The following is a 24,881-nucleotide window of genomic DNA, read 5'->3' on the forward strand; positions in this document are numbered from 1 at the left end:
CCCCACTCTGCCCTGCCCCGCCCCGCTCGGCCCTGCCCCGCCCCGCTCGGCCCTGCCCTGCCCTGCCCTGCCGCCCGCTGGTCCTGGCCGTGCCCTCCAGGCACTTTGCAGGATGACTTTGACGGTGAGCTCAGAGCTGGCGAGAGGAGAGGAAAATCTCGCCGGGCCTTGGGGATGGCAGTGAGGCGGCCGCTTCCGAGCCGGCCTCCGCAAGCCCTGCCAGGAGCTCGGGAGCAAAGCACGGCGGGTTCTGGTTCTCGAGGCAAATTTTTGCAGCTTTAAATAATGAATAAATAAAGGAGTGAGTGAACACTCTGCTGGCATTAGGAGAGCGAGTTATTTTTGTCACTGTTTCCTCGCTGCGAAAGCTCTTTTCCAGATTACCTCATTTATAACTTTGCCCAGCAAAGCATCTTGGCGGTCGAGAACTGCCCATTATCTCCCTGCGGATCAGTCACGCCACCCTGTTTGTGCAGGACACCCCATGACCGAGGAGGCCCAGAAATGGGGGCCATGGGCGGGGCAAAATATGAACGAGCAACTTTAAAAAACAGTAAAGGGATTACAGCTTTGCAGCAATTTTGTCTTGGCCACGTGCCCTCCACGCATCCTGCCGACATCCACGTTCTGTGCCGACGAGGTGGAATCCAGTGGCGGCCCAATGGATTTATCCATGGAATAGCAGCCCTGGTTTGTGCGTCTTTCTCCCATCCAGAGGGCCAGCCTGGTGAAAAGATAAGAGCGTGGGGCTTGGGCTGCGAGGTCTCAGCTCCCCTGCTCCACCATGAAGCTCACAGGGTGACTTTGGGTCGGTCCCTGACTCTTAGCACAGCCTACCTTGCAGGGTTGTTCTGAGAATAATGAAGAGAAGGAAGACCACCTGCAATGTTGCATGCTCCTTGAGGGAAAGGGCTAGGAAAAATGGAACTGAACAGTGTTTCTGAGGGTCTGTCTATGGGTATCTCCATTGGCTCTTTGGACTACAAATTGACCTGGTTCCTGCAGATGGGGAATACATGGCTCAGCAGAACCGAAAAAGAAAAAGATCTCGGAGTGACTGTGGACAATAGGCTCCAACAGTGTGATGCAGCCGCCAAAAGGGCATGTGCTATTTTGGGATGCATTAACAGAAGCATTACTTCCAAATTACAGGAAGTAATAGTTCCCTTCTACTCCTCACTAGTCAGACCCCATCTGGAATCCTGTGTCCAGTTCTGGGCACCCAGATTTGAGAAAGATGCAGGAAAATTAGAAAGGGTGCAGAGGATGGCAACAAGGATGATCCAGGGATTGGAAATACTGCCCTGTGAGGAGAGACTGAGAGGAGTGGGCATGTTCAGCCTTGAGAAGAGAAGAGTGAGGGGGGCATGGTACCTCTCTATAAGTACCTCCAAGGCTGTCCCAAAGAGGAAGGTCAAGGTCTCTTCTTGCTGATGCCACAGTGCAGGACACGGAATAATCAAGTCAAGTTGTGAAACCCAGGTTCAGGCTGGACATCAGGAAGAGCTTCCTCCCTGTCAGAGCAATAGGGCAGTGGAACCGGCTGCCTGGAGAGGTGGGGGGCTCTCCCACACTGGAGACACTCAGAAAGAAAGTGGGCAGCCTTGTGAGCGGGGAGGTGTGACCTGGTGTCCTGCAGGAGCAGGGGTTGGACCTGGTGGCCTTCTTGGCTCCTGCCAGCTCTGCTATTCTATGATGAAGGAAGCTTTAGCCCAGTGAATCTAGAAATGAAGAAGGCCCTCGCCTGAGAACATGGATCTGTGCCATCTGCTCCTCTTGCCTTATCCTTCTTGTAAGCAGCAAGACTGCTCCAAGTAGCTGAGCGAATTCCGCGGGCAGGCTCTCCTGCTTGAGGGGAGCCCTGCCAGCCCCTGCCGTGCCCTGGAGAGTTTGTGCAGAGCTGCCTGGGCCCGTGCGGGCTTGGTCCCACGCCCGGAGCCTCCTTCCTTCCCCCCTTGCACGCCTGTGGGCAGGGGCAGGCGGCATGTGCTCCAGGTGCAGCGGAGAGTGGAGCGCCGGGGCCGAGGGGTGGCAGCCTTTGCCTGGCCCCGCCCCTCAGAGCCCCCCCTCCAGCAATGTGCCTCCCCTGGGAGCATTCGGTGGCCCCTGGCTAGCTTTGGGTTCTGGGGCCACTCCGCCCCCCCCCCCAGCTTTGTCGAGGTACCTCCAGCAGGAGGCCAGGTTGCTCTACCCGGAGGGCCGCTCTTCCGGTTCGCTCACGCCTTTTCTTGGTAGAGCCCCTGAATTTGATTCTTCAGTGAGGACAATTCCAAAGGGATTCAGGAGTGACAGAAGGTCCCAGCAGGTGTCTCCAGATGACCGCGATGACGCCCTCCAGATCGGGAGTCAGGAAGTTCTTCGTGCGGCTCAGGCAGAATCTTGAGCGCATTATTTTGTGTCGCGCACTCGGCTGATTGGGGAGAGATCCTGCCCCCCCCCGTGTGGCAGCCTTTCACGTCCTTGAAGAGTGCCTTTCGCATAGCTAGAAGAGCACCCGCTGATCTCCGTTTCTCTTGCCTTCGCTCTGGCTGGTGTTTCTTGGGCTGCCAATGAGGCTGCTCCATTTCATCACTCAGAGCAAGTGGTTCCAAGAGGGTTTCTCTTCCCTCTGTCAGGAAGAGAAGAAAGAGAAATCCAAGGACAGTTGCACTCATAACAGTTCCCACGGGCATGCACAGGTGCTGTGGCGACTGGTCTGATGCAGCAATTGGGAATTTCTTGAATAGTGCTTGGCACGTATTTCTTGAATGAATTTACAGTTGTTCTATGCTGTCTGTCCCTTTTCCTAGCTTTTCACACTCGAGATAAGTAGAACAATAAGTGAAACAGGAATATAACACATTATTTTAAGTGTGTTTTTTAAATAAAAAATCTACTGAAAGCAGCAGGAACAACAGAATGGAGGGATAAAAAATAAGCAAAAGCACAAAAACTCACTTTTGACAGCACATTGCGCAGCCTGGCAAGCAGGTTTAGTTTGGCCTGGCGCCAAAGACTCCTAGCTTCATCTGCCCCATAGATGATGCCACCACCCCTGGTCACCCACCTGGCTCGGGGGGCGTCACTGGTGAGGACTGTAAAATTCAGAGCCGAATGTGGGGAAAAGCAGCCCTCGAGCAGCTGTGGGGCGGTTCAACAGCAAACCTGGAGCTGAGCCTGAATACCGCTTTACTGTTGTTGCTTAGAAGCTGGATAGGGGTGTTTTATTGTTGTGGTTTTATTTTCCAAGGTCTGCACATCTTCCCTGGCGTTTTGGGCTGCTTTTAGTGTGTGCTACTGTGCAAGCTCTCCTGGAAATGTTTTGTTATAGGGCGGCACATAAACGCCCTAACTAAAGGAATAGAACCGGGTGGCACTTGACGTTTCCAGACTTTCTCTCCCCAAAGGAGCTTGGATGTCTGGATCGGGTTCAGCGATGCTGCAAGTCCGAGTGCGCTGCAGCAAGAAGAAGGGTTCAACCTGCAGAGCTGCCAGAACTGGCTTCCCGGGGAGCCCCACCCGTCCAATGCTGACCACTGTGTCCGAATGGGCCCTGCCGGCCAGTGCAACACTGACCTGTGCATGGCCAAGCACAGCTACGTGTGTGAGCACAGGCCCCCAGGTGGGTTCCACGGAGGCGCCCTCTCCGCAGGCAGCTCTCTGCTCCTGCAGCCGTGAAACAGAAGCGTTCCATGCCGGCCACCCGACAGTCTGCCCAGCCATGCAAATGCAGCACGTGGACGTGGCTCCTCTCGTTCTCTGCAGCCTTCTTTTTGTTCTGTGTGATTTATTCGGATTGCTTAGTGAGGAGGGGAGAGCACGGAGCCGTGCACGGGTGGCCCTGAAGGTCCTTTTACAGTCTCTGGAAATGGAAGTCTGTTCATTTTCTTTTGAATCAGGTTGGATGTCAGCAAGGGCTTCCTGATGGCTAGGGCCTCGGATATGGCATGGGCTTCCATGGGGGTGGTGGGCCCCATGGATGAGGGTGTTCAAGGAAAGACGGGACACCCACATGCTGCCTGTGACATGCGCAGAGCCGGCTGGGGCCTGTGGATCAGACTAAATGGCCCAGGAGGACCCTTCCAATTTGCTGTGTTTCTGTGAATCTGCAGGGATTGGGCAGCAATCAAAGACTTGATTTTTGTCTCAGATATTCTAGTTCTGCTGGTACAGAAACATAATCATCATATAGAAATTAAATAAATTTTATAGCTCTGCTGGAGAAAGAAGTGTTCATGGTTGCATTGAAGGAAACTGGGTGGTGGGGATGGGAGGAAATGTGTCAAAATGCTTGAACAAGATGTCCCAGTGGGGCTTTAAGAATAATTTGGGAATGCGCATTCGGATGCAGGCCCTGTCTCACTGTTGCGTAGGAAGCAACGGGATAATCTGGCAACATTTGAAGTAGGACATGAACCCTATTGCATGTTTCTCTGTGGATTTCATTTGTGCTGGTGGTTCCTAAAAGTGAGGAAGCCCTGTAGTGTAAGTGCAGATATTGCCAACCATAGAACAGAAAAGAGGGAATTTAAATGTGTGGGTTTTATGGCCTCTGCACTTACCCCTCACAGACTAACTTTTCTTCCCTTCCAACTTTCCAAACAGAAATCCATTTAAATGCTCAGCACTTTTACCTGGGTGCTTCTGCCTTCGACATGCCTGTGGCCATGAGGCATGTCACCGAAAGAGAAGAACTGTCTGCTCCATCAAGAACCGTGGAGGTGAGGAATGCCACAGGCTCCTGACAGGAACCCCCAACCCTGGGACCTGGTGGCTCTTTGCAACCTTTGGGGTTTTGTTTTCCAGACGATGGTGTTTCCCGGTTTGCACTTTCAACAGGAGAGCCTCTTAGTAGCCTTGGAGTTTGTGACCCAGCCGCTGCATCAGACTGTCCAGGCCCGGTTTCAAGTGCATCGACCAGCAGGGACCAAAGGTGAGGCGCCATTTTGTGGCTGGCCAGGAATTCTTGCTGGTGTGAATCTGAAAGGAATGGGGTGTCCCATTTTCAGTTTTGTATCAAAAAGCCCTCAGTGGCTTTCTAGGGGGAAGAGTGTGGTACTCACCAGCATAGTCTTCCTCCTCCTCTTCCTGGAAAAACAGTAGGCATTGGAGAGAGCCTTGTAGGCCTCTGAGTCCAACCTTCTGATTGATGCAAGAAATGTAGAACGTGGAGCATCTGTAACAGGTGGGCTGCCTGGCCTCTGCTTCCAATGCTTCAGTGTGGAGCAGCCTGTCCATGCCTCCCAGGGCCACTGGTTTCATCGTTCAACTGCTCTTCCTATCCAGACTTTCTGCCAAACGTTTAGGCACAAGCCGCCCTCCTGGAACATAGATCTGTTCCTGCTTCTGGAACAGCAAAGGATAATTCTGTCCTCTTACAGAGCTTGGAAGAATCTTCCTAGTCCTTACCTACTGTCCTTGCCCTGAAATGCTTCCTTGACTTCTTCCATTTGGGTTTCAGAAAGAGAGATTTAAGCTGGCTAGGGAAGAATTCTCATGATGGTTGAAGTCCTACTTGGCTTTACTGGCTCATAGGAAACACGGCTTCCTTCTTCATAGTCCCCGTGCATAGTCCCCTGTGTGGGCTCTGCACCTGTATGGAGCCGGTGGCCAGGACAGTTCTGCAGGTGAACAGTCGCTTGGGTGGGAGCCCCTCTCCTTCCTGTGCCCTGCAACCTTGGAGAGGGGCTGCCACCCGTTTCGGCCACCGGCATGCCCAGGTCAGCAGGCCCGTCTCCCCTCAACTCGAGCCTTGTTTTCAGCTTCTATTACCCTTTTCTCTCTATCCCCTTCTCCTCCCTGCCTCCCTATTCAGCCTCTTTTTTATCCATCTCTCCATGAACCTCATTCTCACGCTTTACTTGTGTGCATGCGTGCCTCCTTCCACGCTCTGTTCGATCTCGTGTGTGTCTCGACCACTCCTGCCTTCCTTCTCCGCTCTCTGCCTTCCTCATCTACCACGATGGCATCAACGGCTCCTTTTGGAAAGTGCACCCGTTGTGGGGGTCCACTCCCCACACAGAGAGACCATCCCTGCTTTTTCTGTTCAGGTGAGGGACACATCCCTGCATCGTGCTGGCGTTGCCGGGTCTTCACAAGACAGGCCTGCAAACTGTCTGCGTCGCCCACAGCCACGTGTCCCCAGGCAGGGTGTTTTTCTCTGTCGCACTTCTCTGTTTCAACTTTTGTCGGTAATCCGGCAGGGATTTCTTCTCTCCCTTTTCAGAAAAACGTATTTAGCGAGGGCAAGAGGGAAAAGCCCACAGCAGCTTCACACAGGTGCAGGTAGCAGGCGTCTCCGATGAAAGCAGGGCTCCAGAGGCTGTGGTAATGTGTGTTTCCTGGGTTCCATCCTCAGGGTGCAAGGTCGGGAATGCCACCAATCCAGCATTGGCCTCCAAAGGGAATGAGTCCTGGATCCAAAGGGGCTGTCCGGAGGAGCTCCAGTGGTGTCATTCCACCAATACTTGCCTGCCGATAGGAAGCTGCCCCCACCACTCAGTTGCCCACATCTCCACCTCTGTCCCTCGCCACTGTGAAGATCATTTTGGGGAAGATGGGCTGAAGGAGGTGCTTTTCTCAGTACCACCCGGTCCCTCCACACCCTACCTCGTAAGTGCTGAGCGCCCGGCGGAATCCAAATGCAGCTCTGGTTGCCTGCTGCAGGGTGGGGGCGGCCTTTGCGTGCAACTGGTGTGAAGAGCAGAGCAGAGCAGAGCAGCAGAGCTGCTTGCCGGCTTGGGTGAGGCATGAGATAAGGAGCCTGAGATGCTCCAGTTTCGATCGGCTACTTCGTTCTGCTCAACCCAGCCTGCACTTCTCAAGTTGCAGGGACGCTGCCTCTGATCTGGGGGCAGCATGGAGCCATCAGGCTCACCAGCCACTGGCAACCACTTAGCGTGGCCTCCATAAGGTTGTCCAAGTTTTAAAGCCGTCCAAACGGGTGGTCATCACCTTGCCTTGCGGACAATTACTTCCCTGCCGCGTGCAGAAGGGCTTCCTCTGATCTGCCCTGGGCTCCCACCAGTCACCTGCATGGGATGGCTCCTCTGGATTCGGTTACTGGGGAAGGGAGAGAACCTTCTCACCAGGTCAGCTTTTCCCCACCGTCCCCTGCTGTGAATAGATCGGTATTGGCTTGCTCAGCAGACCTTCTGGGGCCAGTCCTCTGCCTCCGGGGTGCTGCAGCCTGGATCGTGTGGTCGATCAGTAGGAGGCAAGCAGGTGGATGGAAACATTGAAACAGAGCGAGTCAGAAGGGGCCTCCCGGGCCATCTAGTCTGACCGGCCAGCACCAACTGGCTCCGCTCACGACATGCCCACCATGTGCACGACCAGCCTGTCCTTGAACATCCTCACCGATGGGGCCTTAACCACCTCCCGGGGAAGCCCATTCCACACCCTCAGGGTCCCAACTGTCAGGAAGTGCTTCCTGGCATCCAAAGGGAACCTTGATTCCCTGAGCTTTGCTCTGTTGGAGCGCATCCTGCCTTCCTCTGCAGGGGAGAACAGATCCCTACCCACCTCCGTGTGACACCCCCTCACATACCTGCAGGTCGCCAACAGATGCCCTCTGAGTCTCCTCTTCTCCCTGTGGATAGATCACCACAGAATATTCCTGCAGATGGGATGCATCTCTCCTCAGTCTCCCGACCCTCCGCCTCAGGATGTCAGCAGGCTTGGACCAGGGCAGCTGGCACCCAACCCTTGTTCCTAAAACGCGGTTCAGAATTCCCCTACAGGCCAGGCGTCCCAGTGGCCCTTGCCGTGTGGACTGTGCTGGGGGCACCAGACTCACCTGCGCTCTCTGTTGCAGCTGCTTTTCCAAAGCAAGGAGACCATTACCAGCCCCAGCGACACCATGAGTATCCAGCACGATGCGGGACCCGGAGCTTTCCTGCTCTGCCACCCGGACCAGATGGTGCCCACCCGGATGAACTACTTCACCCTGAACTCTTCGGACTGGGAGCCGGGCTTCCCTGCCTCCCATGTTGCAGCCGCCTGGCAGAACGATTCTCTGTGCCTCTTCAGAGTCCTCTCTGCGACCGAGGAGACAGTGCCTTTGATCAGTCCGAAGAACAGAGGCGTGCAGGACTCTGGCCGCTATGTTGTGAGGACCACTGTAGACAACGGAGTCTTCTGGACCAATTTGTCCTGCGACTTCTGGGCTGCTTCACCCATTTCGGGGCTCCATGTCATTTACCCTCGAGAGCAAGGGGGGAAAATCTATGTGGAAACCAATCAGACTTGGCTGGTGGTAAAGATCCTTTCTGGGGTGAATGCAACCTCTGGCTGGCTCGGCGGGAGGCAGAGCTTCCCTTTCGAAAGGAGTTGCCCGCCGGCTGTCATGCCATTGGTGGCCGAGTGTGGCAGAGAGAGCAATGACACCTGGTTTTCTGTCATCGCCTTGGAGGGCATCGGGGGGAATGCAAGCACCGTGGTGCTGTGGGCAGAGAATGCCGTGAGCTCGCAGAGCGTCACTGTTGTCGTAAAGGCAGAGGAAGCGATCCGAGGCCTCCGCGCAACCCCAGACCCAGAAGCCAGAGTCCTGCTGGGTAACCAAGTGGTGAGTCGTCAGGTGCCCACGTGCACTGCAAGCATGCCTAAAGTCTGTTTAGGCTTTCATCCTGCCTTCATCCAAAATGCAGGATTTTAAAATGCCTGCCAGTGTTGGTCTGCAGCAATTCTAGCAGGAGTGCAGAGCAAAGAAGCAAAATCGCAGCAGGCCAAAAAACGCAGAATGGGACATTGGCATAAGCATCAGCTTCTGGGTCTTCCTTTTCCCTCCTTTTTTCCTTTTGCAAATCTCAGGTTTCTAGTCCTCATGACTGCAAACTAAGCTTGAAAGCATGCGAATATGTCTGCTGAAATCTTGGAGGCTAGAGTGGTAATTACATTAGATTTCTTGGCAGTTGAGACAAGCTGCATTGCCCTTTATAGCTCCTTGCTTCCCCTCCCCACAGTAACTAGCAAAACCTAGCAGGATATGCTGTGTAAGCAGAAAATAATGGAGAATAATTGATGAACTCTAAGAGAACTTTTCATTGGCTCAGGCAGTCTGCCCAAATCCAGGGAGACAGTCCAGTGGCACCCCCGCCCAGCTTGCCCCTACAGGGTTTCATTCATAAGCTCATTCCCTCCTTTTCCCAACAGTCTGGGTGTCTTTTAGCAGGAATAGCCTGTCAAGATCCACCACTGTGCCCCACCTGCCATCAACCCCTGTTTGAGGACAGTGATGCTCAGCAGCCGGCACTTCACCTGCGTCTGGCTAGGATTTGTGAAAAACTGCATGCAGGCACCTCTGCAGACTTGGTGCTGAGCACTTCCCCCTGTCGGTTGCAGAACTATGTCCCCAAGATGGATGCAGGATCGGACGTGACCTTTAAGTGGACCGTGGATGACAAGCCTTCCTTTTCTTTCTACAATGAAGTGTTCAGCGTTGTTTACAACACACCAGCTACGTTCAAGCTGTCGGTAAGCCGAGGGCTCCCAGCTCCAACTCCCTGCCTTCTGGCAGTGAAGGCAGGCAAACATTTCCCAGTAGTGATTGTGTGCAGCTGGTTGAGAAGCCGGGCTGCCAGGCTGCCAGTAGTTTCCTCGGGCGTCGCAAATCTTCGTTCCAGGCCTTAACTATGCTTGGTGAATCTGGCGGCGGAAGGGCAAAACTTACTCCCATTCGTATTCCACCTTTTTACCAGGGCTCGCCCGGCGCACACATGTCTTGCCTGTGCATTCGCCCTTTGAGGTGTGTCACGCCCTGGAAAACCACTGAAGGGATGGAACAATTCCTGCAGGGGAGGAGGGGGAGCCACAGAGCACACCCTGCTCTCAGAAAGGTTTAATGAGAATAGAGAGGAAAACCTGGCGGGGTTGGGCCCAGAATCCATCTCCCGCAGAATCTTTCCATCTGCCTGACTCTGGAAGAAGCTTCTGCTCCTCCAGCCACAGCTCCCCCCTTCAGACGGGTCTCCTGACCCTGCATGGTATTTGTGGGGGAGGGGCTGGGCGGGCTGCCCTGGGGGGCTGGGGCGGAGAAGCCTGCTTCCGCCGCTGCGGTGGGTCCCGTGTCCGTCCGGATCTGCTCCTCGGCGCTGACAAGCCCCAGGCCGTGCGCGCGGCTGCGTCCTTTCCACCCCGCTGAGGGAGCTGCTTCTCTCTGCTCTGCGTGCAGCTCACTGCCTCCAACCACGTCAGTAACGTCACCGTGGACTACAACATCACCGTGGACAAGATGAACCGGATGAAGGACCTGGTCGTTTCTGAGGTCCCACCACTCGTGCCCCAGAACAGCACCGTGGAACTGGCAGCCAGGGTGACGGTAGATTCGGCGGTGAACGTCACGTTCTTGTGAGTGTTCCCCCGTCACCTTTGCTGGTGGGGCGGGCGCCTCTTTCAAGCAGAATGGGTGGAAGTGGGGTGGCGATGTGCTCACACCCTTTGATAGGAAACAGTCCTGGAATAATCAATGTGCACGGAAGTGGCCTGGGCTTGAAAGCGTATTCACGGAATCGTGGCATAGTCGGGCTGGAAGGGGCCAGGAAGGCCATCAGGTCCACCCCCTGCTGTGGCAGGGCGCCTGCTTGCAGGCCTTGCTGATTTTGAGCTCTGCACAAGTACTTACCCAAATGCAGGCAAATCCAAGTAGAAGACCACTTGCTGGAATGATGAACTTAAAGCAGGGAGAAGTTGCAGCTATTCCAGTGACGTTTCATAGGAATACATGCAGGTTTATGAATAAAAACATTAATTTCTCTTAAAAAGTCCAACTTGTGGTAGCAGTTTTTGATGAAGTCTTCACTAATGAGTCTACACTGACTGGGTCTCAGACCTCGGCGTCTGAAGTCGATTTAATAAAACGGGACCGGTCGGCTCCCTGTCCAGCTTTCGGAATTGAGGGGGCAGTTTGGGGCAGAGCCGAGCAACCCTGTCTTCGCGCTGTGGCGCAGGTTTGCCACGGAGTGCTGCCGGGGCTCCACTGGCGCTCTCCTCAGCCTGGACGCGGCAGGCCCCGATCCTTTGCCACCTTGCTGCCGCAGAACCGACACAACGAGCCTCGGCCTGGGTTTGGCCAGACTCGCCGCAAGCTTTCCTCCCACTGCAGAGGAAAACCTCTGGACTGAAGCAGCCTCACCCTGCCAGTCCTCAGACAGCGTTGATGCTGCACCGAGAACCCGTTTGGCAGTTTGGCAGCTGATGAGGCTGGACGAGGGCACCTGCAGAGGTCTGTCCTCGGGCAAACCACCCAGCTGATGATATCTGGACAGCTTCTGCAGCTGAAAAGAATGCAGGCCCCACTGTGCTTTTTGAGCTCTGCAGAAACCCTGGCAGCAAACAAGGATTGGGATTGGGGAGACAAGGCAGGCCGTGTGGTAAGGGACACCGGCACTTCGGGAGGACAAGCCACCGTGCGTTTACTGGTCTACTAATGGGTGCACTTTGGGTTGTTTTGCAAGCAGCCCGGGCTGCTGTGAGGGATCCATTTTGTGGGGAGGCCTATGGCGGGTTCCCTGTGGTTTGCTTCTTGAGTGCCGGCCAGCTTTGCTGGGCCCTGCGCCTGAGTTTCTGGGGAGCATGCCCAGCATCCCTGGGGCACTCACCAGGAAGTGAGCCCCATGCTCTCCCTCTCCCTGAGGCGGAAGAAGCTGGCTCGCCCCGGCCTCACCAGGAACAGTGCTGCTGCCCCAGGAGTGGAGGAGAGCTGCTGGCTGCGTGGCCTCCAGGCCGCAGATGCTTGCAGATCCCCTCTTTCTCTCGGCTCGCTTTCCGTGACTGGGCCGAGCCCAAAGGGGCATCCGTGGTGCTCGAGGGCGGATTCTGCTAGGTCTCACCCTGACCCTCGCTGCTAAGCTGTGCACCGCACCTCCTAAAGGGTCATAGATTTGCAGGCGCGTTTGAACTTTTCTGTCATTCTGTAGCAGCAGAGCTATCACAGACCTTGTTCCCTTTCTTCTCGCTAGGTGGGACTTTGGCGACGGACACCAGAGTGCCGCCCAGTTCAAGCCCCCTTACAATGACTCGTTCCCTCGGCCAGGCCCCAGTGTCCATCAGGTCGTGCTCGGACACAGCGTATCGCATCATTACCAAGGACCAGGTGAGAACCCTTCTGGCATTTGGGATCCCATGCAACAAATCGGGTAGCCATTCCTCTTCCACGGAACAGATGCTGTATGTGTGCGCAGGAACTTGTGTCGCTATCAGGCAGGCCGCGAACTCTGTTGCGCATGCGCTTTTCAACCAGGTTCCTTTTCGCCTCCCCTGAGCCAGTGCATCCTGCTTGACCACAAGCGAGCCCCAAAAGCGTGCCTGCTGGGGCTGCCTCTTCCTGGGTCCTCTTGTGCATAAGATGTGCCCTTGACTTCTGTTCTGTGATTGATGCAGCATACGTTGACCTCGCATCAAGTATGAACAACAGTGACCCACTGTTTACCATAAGCATGATCTGTATTTACCTATTTGGGAATCTTGTGTGCCGCCCCATTTGCATAAGCCTCGGGGTGGCTTCCAACAAATAAATAACAATACAAATATATAAAAACTGGAAACATCCAGGCAATAAGTTAAAACCAATAAATAAATTAACAAATTAATTAAAATAACGTTTAAATAAAAAGGTCTTGGCCTGGTGCCGAAAAACAAATAATGATAATGGGTTTGCACAACATTCCCATTGATGGACGATATTTGGGAGGTAGGTTCTCTTCGAGGATCATCCCCTGTAACCTCCCGGAATGCATGGGAATTTCAGGAAGATCATATGGCACCATTTTCAAAAGTTTGTGTCTTGGAAAATACAGCAGATAGAAGAATGAATCTGGTGTTAATCCCATCCCATAATCTGGTGTTATATACCATTAATTAATGGTGTTAATCCCATCTGGTTTTAAGGGTCAAGGAAAACAGTAGGCATGTTACTGCAGCCGCCAAACCAATTGCAATTAGTCAGTGGATGTAGGATATGAGTTTCTCCAGAGAAAACCGTATTCTGCCTGTTCCACTCTGTCATTCAGCATTCCAGCACTGTTCAGCCTTCCTCTGCTTGTATTCCAGGTGGAATTCTGGAGCTGGGCTCTCACAATAATAAGTAAAAGTCAAAATCCTTTGCCATTTATGCTCTGGTGGAAAATCTGGGGAAAAATGGGGGAAAAAATCTAAATGCACTGTAAAAGTTTGTTTTCAAAGTATAAAAAACATTTTTAATTGTGCAGTTTTGCAAATAAAAATATTTGGAAGATGATTTGGGTAGGGAGCATTTTGCATTTATTTGGGTGAGGCTTTTTTACTTGAAAAACACAGAAGATTGGTTCAGATATTGGAACATTCCTTTAATTGTTTTTATTATGTACTTTTTTCTTGTAACTGTGATTGTCTACTGAGCATTTTAAAAGTGATCATAATACTTTAGTAAGTGAACCTTTTAGAGATTTTACTATATCATGCAGCACATCTGTATTACGCGTCAATGTAGTACACGTACTATAAATCAGCCGTTTAATCTCTGGATCAGCCAAGCTACAGAAACACAGAAACAGAGCGAGTCAGAAGGGACCTCCCGGGCCATCTGGCCTGACCTGGAGAATATTAAACTAGGCATTCAGTTGCAGATTCCTGCACAGGAGAAGAACAATGTTATCCCACCTGCCTCTGGGACTGTAATCCCTTGCAGGTGCATCCCCTCCAAGTGGCTCCTCTTGGGTTTTTTAACCTGGTTCCCTACCTAAAGTTATTGCCAGCTTAGAGGGAGTCCCATGGATTGCAACCTGAATGCACCTGGGCCCCGAAACGTGACGGTTTGTGAGCCTCCTGCACAGGACAGGAGGAGCAGCAGAGACGAGCCTCCCACACAGGCGTACAGCTGTGCACCATCCTCCCCTGCATTCTTCCTGGACAGGTTGTTTTACCACACAGAGGGTGCGACCTCAAAAGGACTCGTATTTTGGCTTCTGCATTCTGCTCCACCTGCCGAAACACCCTGCTTCCTAAGGGCAGCTGGCACGGTTCTTTCCATGTTGGTTGCAAGGGGCCAGAACGCCAATTCTCCTCTCCATCTTCAGAGCACTCCAGCATCGTACTGGGGAACGCAAAATATCCAGTGGCCCCACAGGCATGGCCCGGGAGCCACTGCATCGCTTTCTCCCTTAAGAATAGAACTTGCTATTGCATTGTTCTTATTCCTGCCGTTCCCTGTTTTCTGTCTGGAAATCTGGAGCTGTTTGGAGACAATCCATTGTTTGTGTGTTTCCTCATCTCAGCTTTCCTCAGTGCTGCCTGCAACTCTCGCAGCCTAATGGGAATATCTGCAGCTTCCTCTCACATTTGATCTTAGAACTCTGATCCTGCAAACTTTGCAACTTCATTACTAAGCCCGTCTTCCCCCAAGTTCTGCTCTGGGGCTGAAAGACCAAGGGAAGGGTTTGTGTATGAAGGTGGCCGTTTCCACTCTTGGGAGTGCCACATTTCCCGAGGAACAGAGTCTCAAAACGGTTTATGATCTGCAGTAATTGCTCTGCGGCTGTTTGTGGAGGGCCCCTCAGCACAGGCAGCACTGCAGCCACAGGCCACCCATCCCCTGGAATGTGCAGACATGCAGCGGTCAGCCTCCTGCACGCCGTCCTGTCCCTCCATGGTGCAAGGAGCTGCTGCCAGTTGATGAGTGGTCTTTGGTGCGGTGACTGAGGATGAGGCAGATTATGCTTCATCCCGCACTCACCCTTCTCAGGAAAGGGAGCTTTGTGCCCTCCTTCTGTCCCAGGGAGAAGGGAGAGCCTCTTGGGAGAGACTGTCCACCCTGCAAGGAGCAGACAGTCGATTCACTGGGAAATGCCAGAGTGGTTGCTAAGGACCAAGCTAGATTTTATACTGTGCTCAGGTGTGCTGAAAGCGCATGTGAGTCCTGTCAGACTGGGCATGGGTTTTGCAGCAGAGGAATGAAAGGGTGCTTTAAGTCTCCCCACCAGCCCTTCTTCCTGCCCTGCCTGCCTTGCTGCAAAGTGCCCCCTCCCGAAACTGCAGGGTGCCACTGTAGTTGGCGGCCATTTTCTCAGAGCACCTGCCGTGGTGGCAAATGAGAAGGAAGGGGAATGCGTGTGGGGCATGGCTGAAGATTTCTGCTTTCCCCCCCACCCCTCTGCAGGTGAATATCCCCTGACGGTTTCAGTCTCCAGTGACTCTGAGAACCTGACCTACTCGATTCCCGTTGAAATCTACACGTACCTGATGGATGTGGCCATGGACGTGGACACCGGCATTTTGGCGGTGGGCTACCCAGTCACGTTTGAAGCTCACCCTCTGCCGTCCAGCTACGGGGTCTCTTACACCTGGGACTTCGGGGACGGCACGCTGGCTTTCGCGGAAAGGCGGGCAACCATCGTCCACAGCTACAGCACCAGGGGGGTGTTCAATGTCAGTCTGACAGCCAACAACACCATTAGTACCCTGCAGATAGTCCAGTGCTATCGTGTCTTTGAAGAGGTGACTGGGCTGCAGGTGAGGGTGGATGAAGCAATAGAGCTGCGCACACCGGTTGAGATCAGTGCTTCCGTGGAAACGGGGGATGACATCGTTTGGATTTTTGATATGGGCGATGGGACCATTGTGGAGAGTTCCAGGCCTTCTGTGCAGCACATTTATTTAAAAGAGATGAACTGCACCCTAAATGTGACCGCAGTGAACCCAGTGAACTCTGTCTCTCAGACTCTGCCTGTCCAGATATTTGTGCTGATGGTTCTCAAGATTGAGCCTTCTTCTTGCATCCTTGAGCAGCCAGAGGTGCAACTCACAGCCTTTGTCTCCGGCAACCCTGAGGACTATGTTTTCGACTGGACGTTTGGGGATGGCTCATCCAATGTCACCGTGTACGGAGATCCAGTGGTGGTACATAATTTCACCCGCAGTGGCATCTTCTCACTGTCTTTGGTTCTCTCCAGCAAGGTCAACAAAGCCCAGTATTACACGGTGGTCTGTGTGGAGCCAGAAATCACCAATGTCACCCTGTTCATCAGGCCACAGTCTGTGAGGCTTGGCAATGAGAGCAAGTTCCAGGTCTCTGCCTTGCCGCCTTACCACTACCGTTACTACTGGGACTTTGGGACTAACGACTCAGCCAGGTTCGGTGGGACAGAGGTCAGCTATACCTACAAAGCGCCAGGCGTCTACTTAGTCATGGTGACTGTCTGCAACAACGTGTCCTTCAACAACGACTCTGCTTTGGTAGAAGTCCTCGAGCCGGTCGGGCTGGCCAAGATTGAGTCTAATGGCTCAAAGGTTTTGGAGCTGAACCAAGTCTACATGTTCTCTGCCAATATTAGTGGGACCAAGGTGAACTACATGTGGGACTTTGGGGATGGCACGAGCCAGCTGGGCAGGTTCATCACCCACTCCTACAACAAGAGTGGCACCTACAGCATCAGCCTGACAGGGTGGAATGAGGTGAGCTTCAGCGAGGCGAGGCTGAACGTCACCGTGAAGAGGCGGCTCCAGGGCTTGTCGATCAACGCCAGCAGGACTGTGGTGCCTCTGAATGGTTCTGTGAGCTTCACGGCCACGCTCCTCACCGGCACTGCCCTCCGCTACTCTTGGATCCTGTGCGACAGGTGCACCCCCATCCCGGGCTTCTCCACCATCTCCTACACGTTCCGCTCCATCGGGACCTTCAACGTGATCGTGACGGCAGAGAACGAAATTGGGTGTCTGCAGGACAGCATCTTCGTCCACGTCCTGCAGCAGATCGAAGGGCTGCAGATCACGGACGGTGACCTCCTGGACGACATGTACTTCCCCACCAACAAGACACTCCAGCTGCAAGCGGCGGTGAGAGATGGGACGAACATCTCCTACAGCTGGGCCGCCATGAAGGAAAGCCAGCCGGTGCAGGTGTCTGCTGGGAAGGTCCTCTCCCTGGTTGTTCTGGAAGCAGGGGCCTACACTATACATCTGAAAGCCACGAACATGCTGGGAAGCCTGGTGGTTAACAAGACAGTGGAGTTCATTCAGCAGGTCGGGGTCTTAAAGCTCACGGCTTCTCCCAACCCAGCTGCAGTCAATGCTTCTGTTAACATGAGCAGCAGCCTCACCGCCGGGACTGGCCTGGCCTACACGTGGCACATGGAAGACGGTGTCCCGGTTGCCACTACGTCCTCGGCCATCACACACTGCTTTCGGAGTCCTGGTGCCAAAGCAGTCACTCTTCTGGCGGAAAACAAATTTGGTTCTGCTCACGCCACACTCCTGGTATACATCCAGGAGCCAGTGGTGGGCCTGAGGATCAGGACCATAAGGCCAAACTCCAGTTATGTTGAGTCAGGCACTGTAGTGAACTTCTCTGGGGAGGTTGAGAGGGGGTCCAATGTCTCCTGGACATGGAAGATGCTGAATGGGTCCATCTCGGGGCAAAGAGTGGCGCTGGCCTTTCCCAAAGCGGGGTGCTTCTTGGTGTGCCTGAACGCCTCCAACGATGTCAGCTGGCAAGCAGCTTGCCACAGCATGACCGTGCAAGACGCGATCCAGGGCTTGAGGCTCAGTGCAAGCAAAGAGGTGGTGGAGCCTGGGAAGGAGGTCTCCTTTCTCATTGGGATATATTCTGGTTCCTCGGTGAGCTTCCAGGTGAGCGTTGGTGAGGACCGCTCCGTGGCGATCAACGGTTCCGGCTTCACGTACGTGTTTGCCCAGGTCGGAGACTACTTGGTCCGGGTGACTGCGGAGAACCACGTCAGCGTGGCTTGCACAGAGGTCCTGGTGGCGGTGGAGGAGGCCATCTGTGGCTTGCAGGTGCTGGGCTGCTGCGAGCAAGGCATGCCCACAGGAGTGGAGGGGCACTTCGCCGCGGAAATTGCACGTGGCTCCCGAGTGACTTACTTGTGGCAGCTCACCTTGAAGGTTGATCAGGGGCGCTCCCAGGTGACCCTCTTGGAAGGCAAGAACATCTCCTACACCCCAGTGGCAGCGGGGCAGCTGGACGTCCACCTCTGTGCTTTCAATCGTCTGGGCAGCCTGAACAGAACCACAGTGGTGCAAGTCCAAGACCTCATCATGCAGCTTTCCCTCATGCCTGTCGACCCCTTTGCCGGCCGGACAACTGCATTCCAGGTGTCCGTGCTGCCCAGTGCCAGGCATGTCGTGTTCTGGTGGAACTTTGGGGACGGTTCCCCAGCGCAAAGGACAGCTGTGGCATCCGCCAGCCACACCTATCTGAGGCCCGGGGATTACCTGGTGGAGGTGAATGCTACCAACCTCATCAGCTTCTCCGTTGTCCAGCGGGCCGTCACCGTCCGAGTGCTGGAGTGCGAGGAGCCGGAGGCAGAGCTTGCCTTGCCTGCTCAGGTGGTCATGAAACGGTCCCAGAAGAACTACTTGGAGGCACAAATCGACTTGCGGGGCTGCACAAGGTACCAGACGGAGTACCTGTGGGAGATCTACCGAGCCCCAAGCTGCCGACAGCTGGGTGCCTCTGGCAGAGTGCGCCTGCTCAATGTGGACATGAGCCGGCCGCAGCTCGTCATCCCCCGGCTGGCTTTGGAGCTCGGCAGCCACTGCTTCAAGTTCCTGGTCTCCTTTGGAGACACACCGCTATCCAAGAGCATTTTTGCGAACGTGACCGTCTTGCCCAGCAAACTGGTGCCCATCATAGACGGAGGATCGTACCGTGTGTGGTCCAGCACCCGTGACCTGCTCTTGGATGGCGAGAAATCCTATGACCCTAACCTGGAAGTTGCGGACCAGACGCCTCTGCACTGCCAGTGGTCTTGCGTGTCTTCCTCCAAGGTAAGCCAGGCTTCAGGAGGGCGTGCGGGTGGAGCTTTGGGACCTGATTTGGCTCTTGAGCCTAGAGGCAGGACACCCTGTCCCGGGGGCAGCTAGACGCCCGGTCAGGAGTCCCTTCTGTGGGTGGGCCACTTGGAGGCAGGCGTGGATGACCGTCAATCCCCTGCCCACCCACTGCCCTCCTCCAGCTGCAGCGTGTGGCCCTGATCCTGTGCAGCCCACGCCCGCTTCGGCCTGTGGGGTGGATCTGGCTCGTGGATTGCAGTTGCTGACTGGAAAATTTTGCAGGGCCTCAGAACTGAAGGGCACCTTGCAGGCCATCTGCGGGAGTGCCCATGCCCGCGGCAGGGCACCCTAGAGCTAGGACATCTGCTGGGGTGGCTACCTGGCCCGGCTCCGGGGCTGCTAGCCAGGGAGAGCTCGCCCACCCACTCCGTGGCAGGGCGACTGCTCCTGTCGACAGCCCAGTGGCTGCCAGGGAGCGGCTCGCGCCAGTCTAAGTGGGCTGGCGGGAACCCGATCCTGCTTTGGAATGGGCCAGGGGAGCGGAGTCCTCCTCGCATGCCGTTTTCCCGACAGATTGGGCTCTGCCATCCCACCGAGCAGATGGCCGGGGAGGACTCTTCCGGGGTGGCGGTGGAACTGGGTAGGGCAGGTGGCGCTGGGCTGCAGGCCTTCCACCCTGCTCTGTAGGAATACGTCTGCATGGTCTCCCTGTAAGAAGGACAGAAAGGAAAGCATGCCAGATGGTTACATGGGAGTAAAAAAAGGTGGCTTGGTTGTAAATGCAAAGGGGTGTAAAAATACTCCAGTTAGGAGTAAATAAAGCTGGGTAATTGGTCTATTTTGAAGCTGTTTTGCATCTGTCATTAAATTTGCCCTTTTTCTTGATGATTTAAATGACTGATTTAAATTGTTGCATTTACATGAATCCAACCTGCTCTGAGACAAAAAAGCACAGCATTTTGCCCTCTTTTGTGGCACAGCCTTCATGTGGCTGACGAGGGCTTCGCAGCCCACTCCCCCCGCCTCCACCTTGCCTTTTCCTGCCGGAACATGCCTGGTCCCGTCAACCATTCCTTGTTTCTCCAGGCTTGCTTTTTACATGGCCGAGCATATTTTTGCCTGCCCCAAACCCACTCCAGCTTGCCTCGGTCTCTGTAAAAGTGTAGCCCCAAGCCCCGATCTGGCCTGACACCACAAAAGCAAGTGGGGCCCTCACTGGCCCCGAGCTCTGTTGGTGCAGACCCACGGGTTCGTCGGCCTCCGTTTGCAGCCATGTCACGTGGCTGCTTGTCGCAGGCCGCAGCCCCCGGGCTGTTCCGGGGCTGTTCCTGTGCTTTTGCTTGCAAGCATGCAGGACTTTGCCTGGGACTGGGGTGCTGGGGTGCTCTTGTCCTTGGCAGGTGCACCCGGTCCTTGACTGGGGGTGGCCTGGCTTGACTTTCAGCCGGGTTGACACCTCTCAGCACTGCGCCTCTGCAGGTGGGGCAATGCAGAGCAACTCGTTTTCCCTGGAGTGCAATGGGATTGCTTGCCGTGTTTACTTGCTACCCTTCATGGCTGTTCTAAAATTGCCCATCAAAGGTCATGTTTTTGTATGAGAGGTTCTTGTTGCTCAGCTTCCATACAAGCAACCCAAATGTTTGTTGCTGGAAATAGTTTTTTGGTTAATTTTTACTCTCATGCTTTCTCTCTTTGTCCTGGCATGGGAGAACCTTCTCATCCCCAGGATGAAAAATGCTCTGGGGCTGATCCTGCCAGTCCCTGAGCACCTGCACCCAACCCTGTTCTATCTTATGCACCACAGAGCTCATCTTCGGGGTGCGCTCTGAACTTCAGTGCCACAGGGGGTGTCGTCACTGTCTCTCGAGCCATCCTAGAGGCAGATGTGGAGTACACGTTCGAGCTCAAAGTCCAGAAGGCTGGGATGTGTCCGGAATCTACCCACCAAACGGTTCGTGCCGTGGGGCCTCCCCTTTCCCGTTGCCTCTCTCGCGCTGCCATGGCCGCTGCTCCAGCAGGGAGTGGGTTAAGGCTGCTCTTGGCCACCCTGCCCCAGTCCAGGACTCGCTGTACCAGCGGCCACCCAGGCCCGCAGTTGTGGTTGTCACTGCTTGTGGTGCACGCGCTGTGCCCGCTGCTCGGAGTGAGCACCGAGGCAGAGTGAGTCTGGAGGGGCCTCCCAGGCCAGCCCGCTCTGCTCATAAATTTATTTATTTATTTATTTATGCATGCGACATGTGGATGCCCAGCCTTTCCTTGAATGCCCCCATGGATGGGGCCCCCGCCCCTGCGTGCGTGGGCGCGTGGTTCCCTCCCTCGCTCTCCAGAAGTTTGCGCATTGCACACTGACAAGTCTCGGAGCGTTTTCATTTCAGAAATTTAGTGTTGTTTTGGTTGTATTTTAGATAGAAAATTAATTTTTAAAAAATGGAGGAAGCCATCTTAAGTCTGCTGCCCAAGGTGTGTTGGGCTACAACTCCCATCACCCTATGGCTGGGGATAATGGGAATGGTGATCCAACACATTGGAGGGGCAGGCTGTGTTAAGCTAAAGAGAGCACTGCCGTGCCCGTGGCGTTTTCCCTCTGCCCCGATTTGTAGTCCCCGAGGGCGCAGGTGGGAGATTCAGGTGTGGAGAATGATGGTGTGGGATGGCCGAGACCCCCCCCCCCCCGATCTGACTCAGGGCCTTGGACTGGCCCAGGCTTCTTTCTTGAAGGTAAAAAAGAAAGGGTCAGCGGTAGGCCCCACATTCATTGCCTAAATACCTTCTGTTTGCCTTTTGAGTCTCCAAGGGGTGGGCCCGGGTGGGAGGTGTGTGGGGGATGGGCCCCACATCCTGCATGGATAGAGGGTTTCCTCAAACACAGGAGAAGATGCGCCTCTCAAGAGTCTTCCTCTAAAAAGAAAAGTGCATTCTTCCTCCTTGTGGCAGTGAGGATTTATTTATTTTAAATATTTTGAAAGTCACCTTCAGGTGCCTTGAGGGGGTCTGTTGGAAGCTCAGGAGCTGCAGGACCGGCCAGGCGGGCGCTTTGGGGCCGGCATCTCCTTTGCCTCTTCCTTCTGCCCACTCCTTTCCTCCCTCAGGTGCTAGTGAAGAAGGGGACGGTGCCCATCGTCTCCCTGGAGTGCGTGTCCTGCAAGGCCCAGTCTGTCTACGAGGTCAGCCGGAGCAGCTATGTCTACCTGGAAGGAACTTGTGCAAACTGCCAAAACAACTCCAAACTGGGGGTAAGCTGCTGTCAGTTCTGTCGTCACATGTCAGGGACAGACCGGTGGTAGGGCGGGACCCACCAGGAACATCTTCTGGCCGATTCTCAGCAGATCAGCACGTGTTCTAGGCTCCTAGTTGCCCAAGCTAAAAAAAATTTCCTGATAGAAATTTGGTTGCTTGAAAATGAATGCTGGGATGGGAAACCAGGAAAGGAAAAGACTTACGGGTCAGGTTTTGGTATGGCACAAAAATTCCTGGGCTGCAGGTGTGCCCCAAGACACACTTTGATTCTTAGCAGCATCTGCCCATGTGAGCCACGGCCCTGTCAGTGGGACAGAGGATTCCGGTAAAAGCAAAGCATACTTCCTAGCCTCAAGTCTGCCCAGCGCTATTTGATGCAACCTTTTCCCTGGGCTTGGTTTTCTTTATCTTTTGTCAAAAGAAGCAAAAGTTGAGCTGTAGCAAGAATTCACAGCAGGGTGTTTCACTGCCCCCTTTTTGCTTGCCCATCCTCCAAGAAGACCCTCTTAACTTACCTGGGCATGCTAATGAGCATCCTTGCCTCTTCCTCCTGGTCTCGGTCTAAATCCAGAACCCTTTTCAGTACAGTAAGATGAGCTCAAGCCCCGCCATCCTCTCAGAGAAAGGTCGAGTCCCCGGGGGGCGAAGGCAGGCTCCTCCTCTCTGGGGCAGCCCGCCCCGGCTCAGGGTTTGACAGGGCTTGCCTTCTGCTGCTGCTGGGAGAGCTGACCTTGGTGAAGGCCCTGCTTCTCCACCAGAGCGCCTTCCTTGGGAACAGGGCAACCGGGGAGGGGGCTCTGGAAGCGCAGGACACACTGCGGAGCAAGGCTTCCCCACCAGGACCAAGCAGCTGCGTGATGGGGAGGGGCCCCTCCACGGAGCATGCCTTGCCGTGGCCGTGGGGCTTGCGCAGCGCAGTGGAGCGATGGGCTCTGCCGTGCGGGGGCACCCAAGACGGACAGGCCATAGCAGAGAGCGCTGACGAAAGCCGATCCCCTGGAGAAGGCAACGGCAACCCGCTCCGGTGTCCTTGCCATGAAAGCCCCACGGACAGCATCGGAAGGCAGAAAGATACGACACCGGAGTAATCAGCCACCATTCGTGAGGGGAGGGTGTCTTCTTGGCTTCCCTGATGAGATTTGCTCTAAGTCTGGGCAAGATGCCCTGGCATCAGTTTAAAGTTCAACAGAAACAACAGTCCGCAGGACATGTAAAAGCGCATCCTCGGCGAGAGCAGGACAAGGCCGCTCTGTTGCCGCCGAGTGACGCGTGCCCATGGCCACGGGGGGTTGCCGCACCGGGGTGGGGGGTGAGGGCCGAATTCGAGCTGGGGCTGCTGCGCCACCAGAGCTCCACCCTGCGCTGATGAAGACCAGCTCCAGGCCACAGGCCACTTTCTTCCTGCTGCAGATCCGAATGGGAGGCTCGTGCCTGCGATCTAAGCATGCAGAGCGCTGGGCTGCATCTTGCCTCGGAAAGAACTTGGACTTGGCTCAGCTCTGCGACCCAGGAATGCTCTGCCAAGCCCTTCCCAGAGGATTGTCCCAGGCCTGCTTCCCTTGCTCCTTTGGGGCCTGAAGCTTTGCCGGGCTCCCAGGAACCCTCACCTGCCCTCGTGCTTTTCTGTTCCCTCTTTGGCAGCGCGGGAGGTTTAAATGGGGGCTTTTGTCTGCTCCCATCGAACCAGACAGCCCAGAAACAGAACTGGTCTCTCAACAGGACGTGGAAGCTGTTCTTCCCTGTCTCCTCATCTGGAGACATCAGCGGGCACTTCCAAACGTTTGGACACAAACCTGCAACTTTCCTCCGCCTCTCCCCTCCCCCACCCCATTTTCTGTCCTGTGCAGAGATGGGCAGCACAGAGCTTCAAAAATAAAACCCTTGTCTTGAACAAGGCAACCACCTCCACGGGCGACACGGGCATGAACCTGGTCCTGAGGCCGTGGGCCCTGAAGGATGGCGAGGGCTACACCTTCACGCTGCACATCACTGACCAGGCCACCGGGGAGGAAGGCTACGCCTCCATCGACCTGTTTCCTAACCAGCCGCCTGCCGGGGGGTCTTGCCGCGTGACTCCGCTGGGCCCTGTCCAGGCCTTGACCACAAAGATCCATTTTGAGTGCACAGGTGAGGCATTTGGCCTCTGGGCCTGGGGGCAGAGGATGAGAAGAGGCAGAGCTGCGTTTCTGCTGGAGAGACCTGGGCGTGGCTGGCAGCGTGTGCCCGGGCAAAGGGGGGGTACAGACATCATAGATACTAGATAGATGGTGGGCAGGTCGTGCGCAGAGCCGGCTGGAGCCGGGGGTCGGACTAGATGCCCCCAAGGACCCCTTCTGACTCGCTCTGTTCCTATGATAAGCAATATTCTTGGCAAAGCGGTCAGTAGGCAGGCCTTTCCCAGCCTGGGGCCCGCCAGATGTGTCAGAGCATCCAAACCAGCGTGGGATGCTGGGGATTTCACGCCACATCTGGAGGGCAGCAGGATGGGAAGCCCAGGAATCCCACTATGCGCTTGAAGCAGAATGTTCAGCCCAGAGTACCGACTCGGCGTCCGGGGGCTCCGGTCCCTTCTGGCCCTTCCTGGCAGGTCCCCAGAACCAGCGTGAAGCTGAGCCCAGACGCTTGCGTGGAGTTCCCGAGGCACTCGCTGTGCAAGGGCGCAGGTGCAAGGAGGTTGCAGCGCTCCCCCCATAATCACCACCACGCACTTGTATAGGTGGGCCTGCGGAGAGCGCACACTCATCCCGTTGCTCACTGCATCCCTCTCGTCCATCCGGACAGCGGCTCCTCTGCGAGGCTCTTGCTCGCCTCCCCAGGCTGGCGGGGTTGGCTGGTTTGCAGCGGCCAGCAAAGGCCTGCAAGTGGAAGTGCCCCTAGCAAGACTGCCCGCCCCTTGGCAGAGG

The 24,881-nt window shown here is 55.0% G+C and overlaps 1 protein-coding gene across 3 annotated transcripts in view; it reads left to right on the forward strand.

Moving 5' to 3' along the window:
- The window catches only part of PKD1 (polycystin 1, transient receptor potential channel interacting), a 66,087-nt gene that overhangs the window by 8,148 nt on the left and 33,058 nt on the right, over positions 1-24,881 (forward strand). For 2 of the 3 annotated variants that reach the window (XM_044452599.1, XM_044452598.1), the window contains 12 exons: positions 3,387-3,601; positions 4,585-4,700; positions 4,786-4,912; positions 6,338-6,591; positions 7,796-8,545; positions 9,322-9,453; positions 10,151-10,326; positions 11,937-12,070; positions 15,110-18,735; positions 20,546-20,692; positions 21,831-21,974; positions 23,826-24,105. In XM_044452599.1, coding sequence (XP_044308534.1) covers positions 3,387-3,601; positions 4,585-4,700; positions 4,786-4,912; positions 6,338-6,591; positions 7,796-8,545; positions 9,322-9,453; positions 10,151-10,326; positions 11,937-12,070; positions 15,110-18,735; positions 20,546-20,692; positions 21,831-21,974; positions 23,826-24,105 — 6,101 coding nt within the window. The remainder of the gene's footprint in view (positions 1-3,386; positions 3,602-4,584; positions 4,701-4,785; positions 4,913-6,337; positions 6,592-7,795; positions 8,546-9,321; positions 9,454-10,150; positions 10,327-11,936; positions 12,071-15,109; positions 18,736-20,545; positions 20,693-21,830; positions 21,975-23,825; positions 24,106-24,881) is intronic. The other variant, XM_044452602.1, reaches the window with a different exon arrangement.

This window comes from Varanus komodoensis, unplaced genomic scaffold, assembly GCF_004798865.1.
Source record: "Varanus komodoensis strain SLA01 unplaced genomic scaffold, ASM479886v1 scaffold73, whole genome shotgun sequence".
Lineage (NCBI taxonomy): Eukaryota > Metazoa > Chordata > Lepidosauria > Squamata > Varanidae > Varanus > Varanus komodoensis.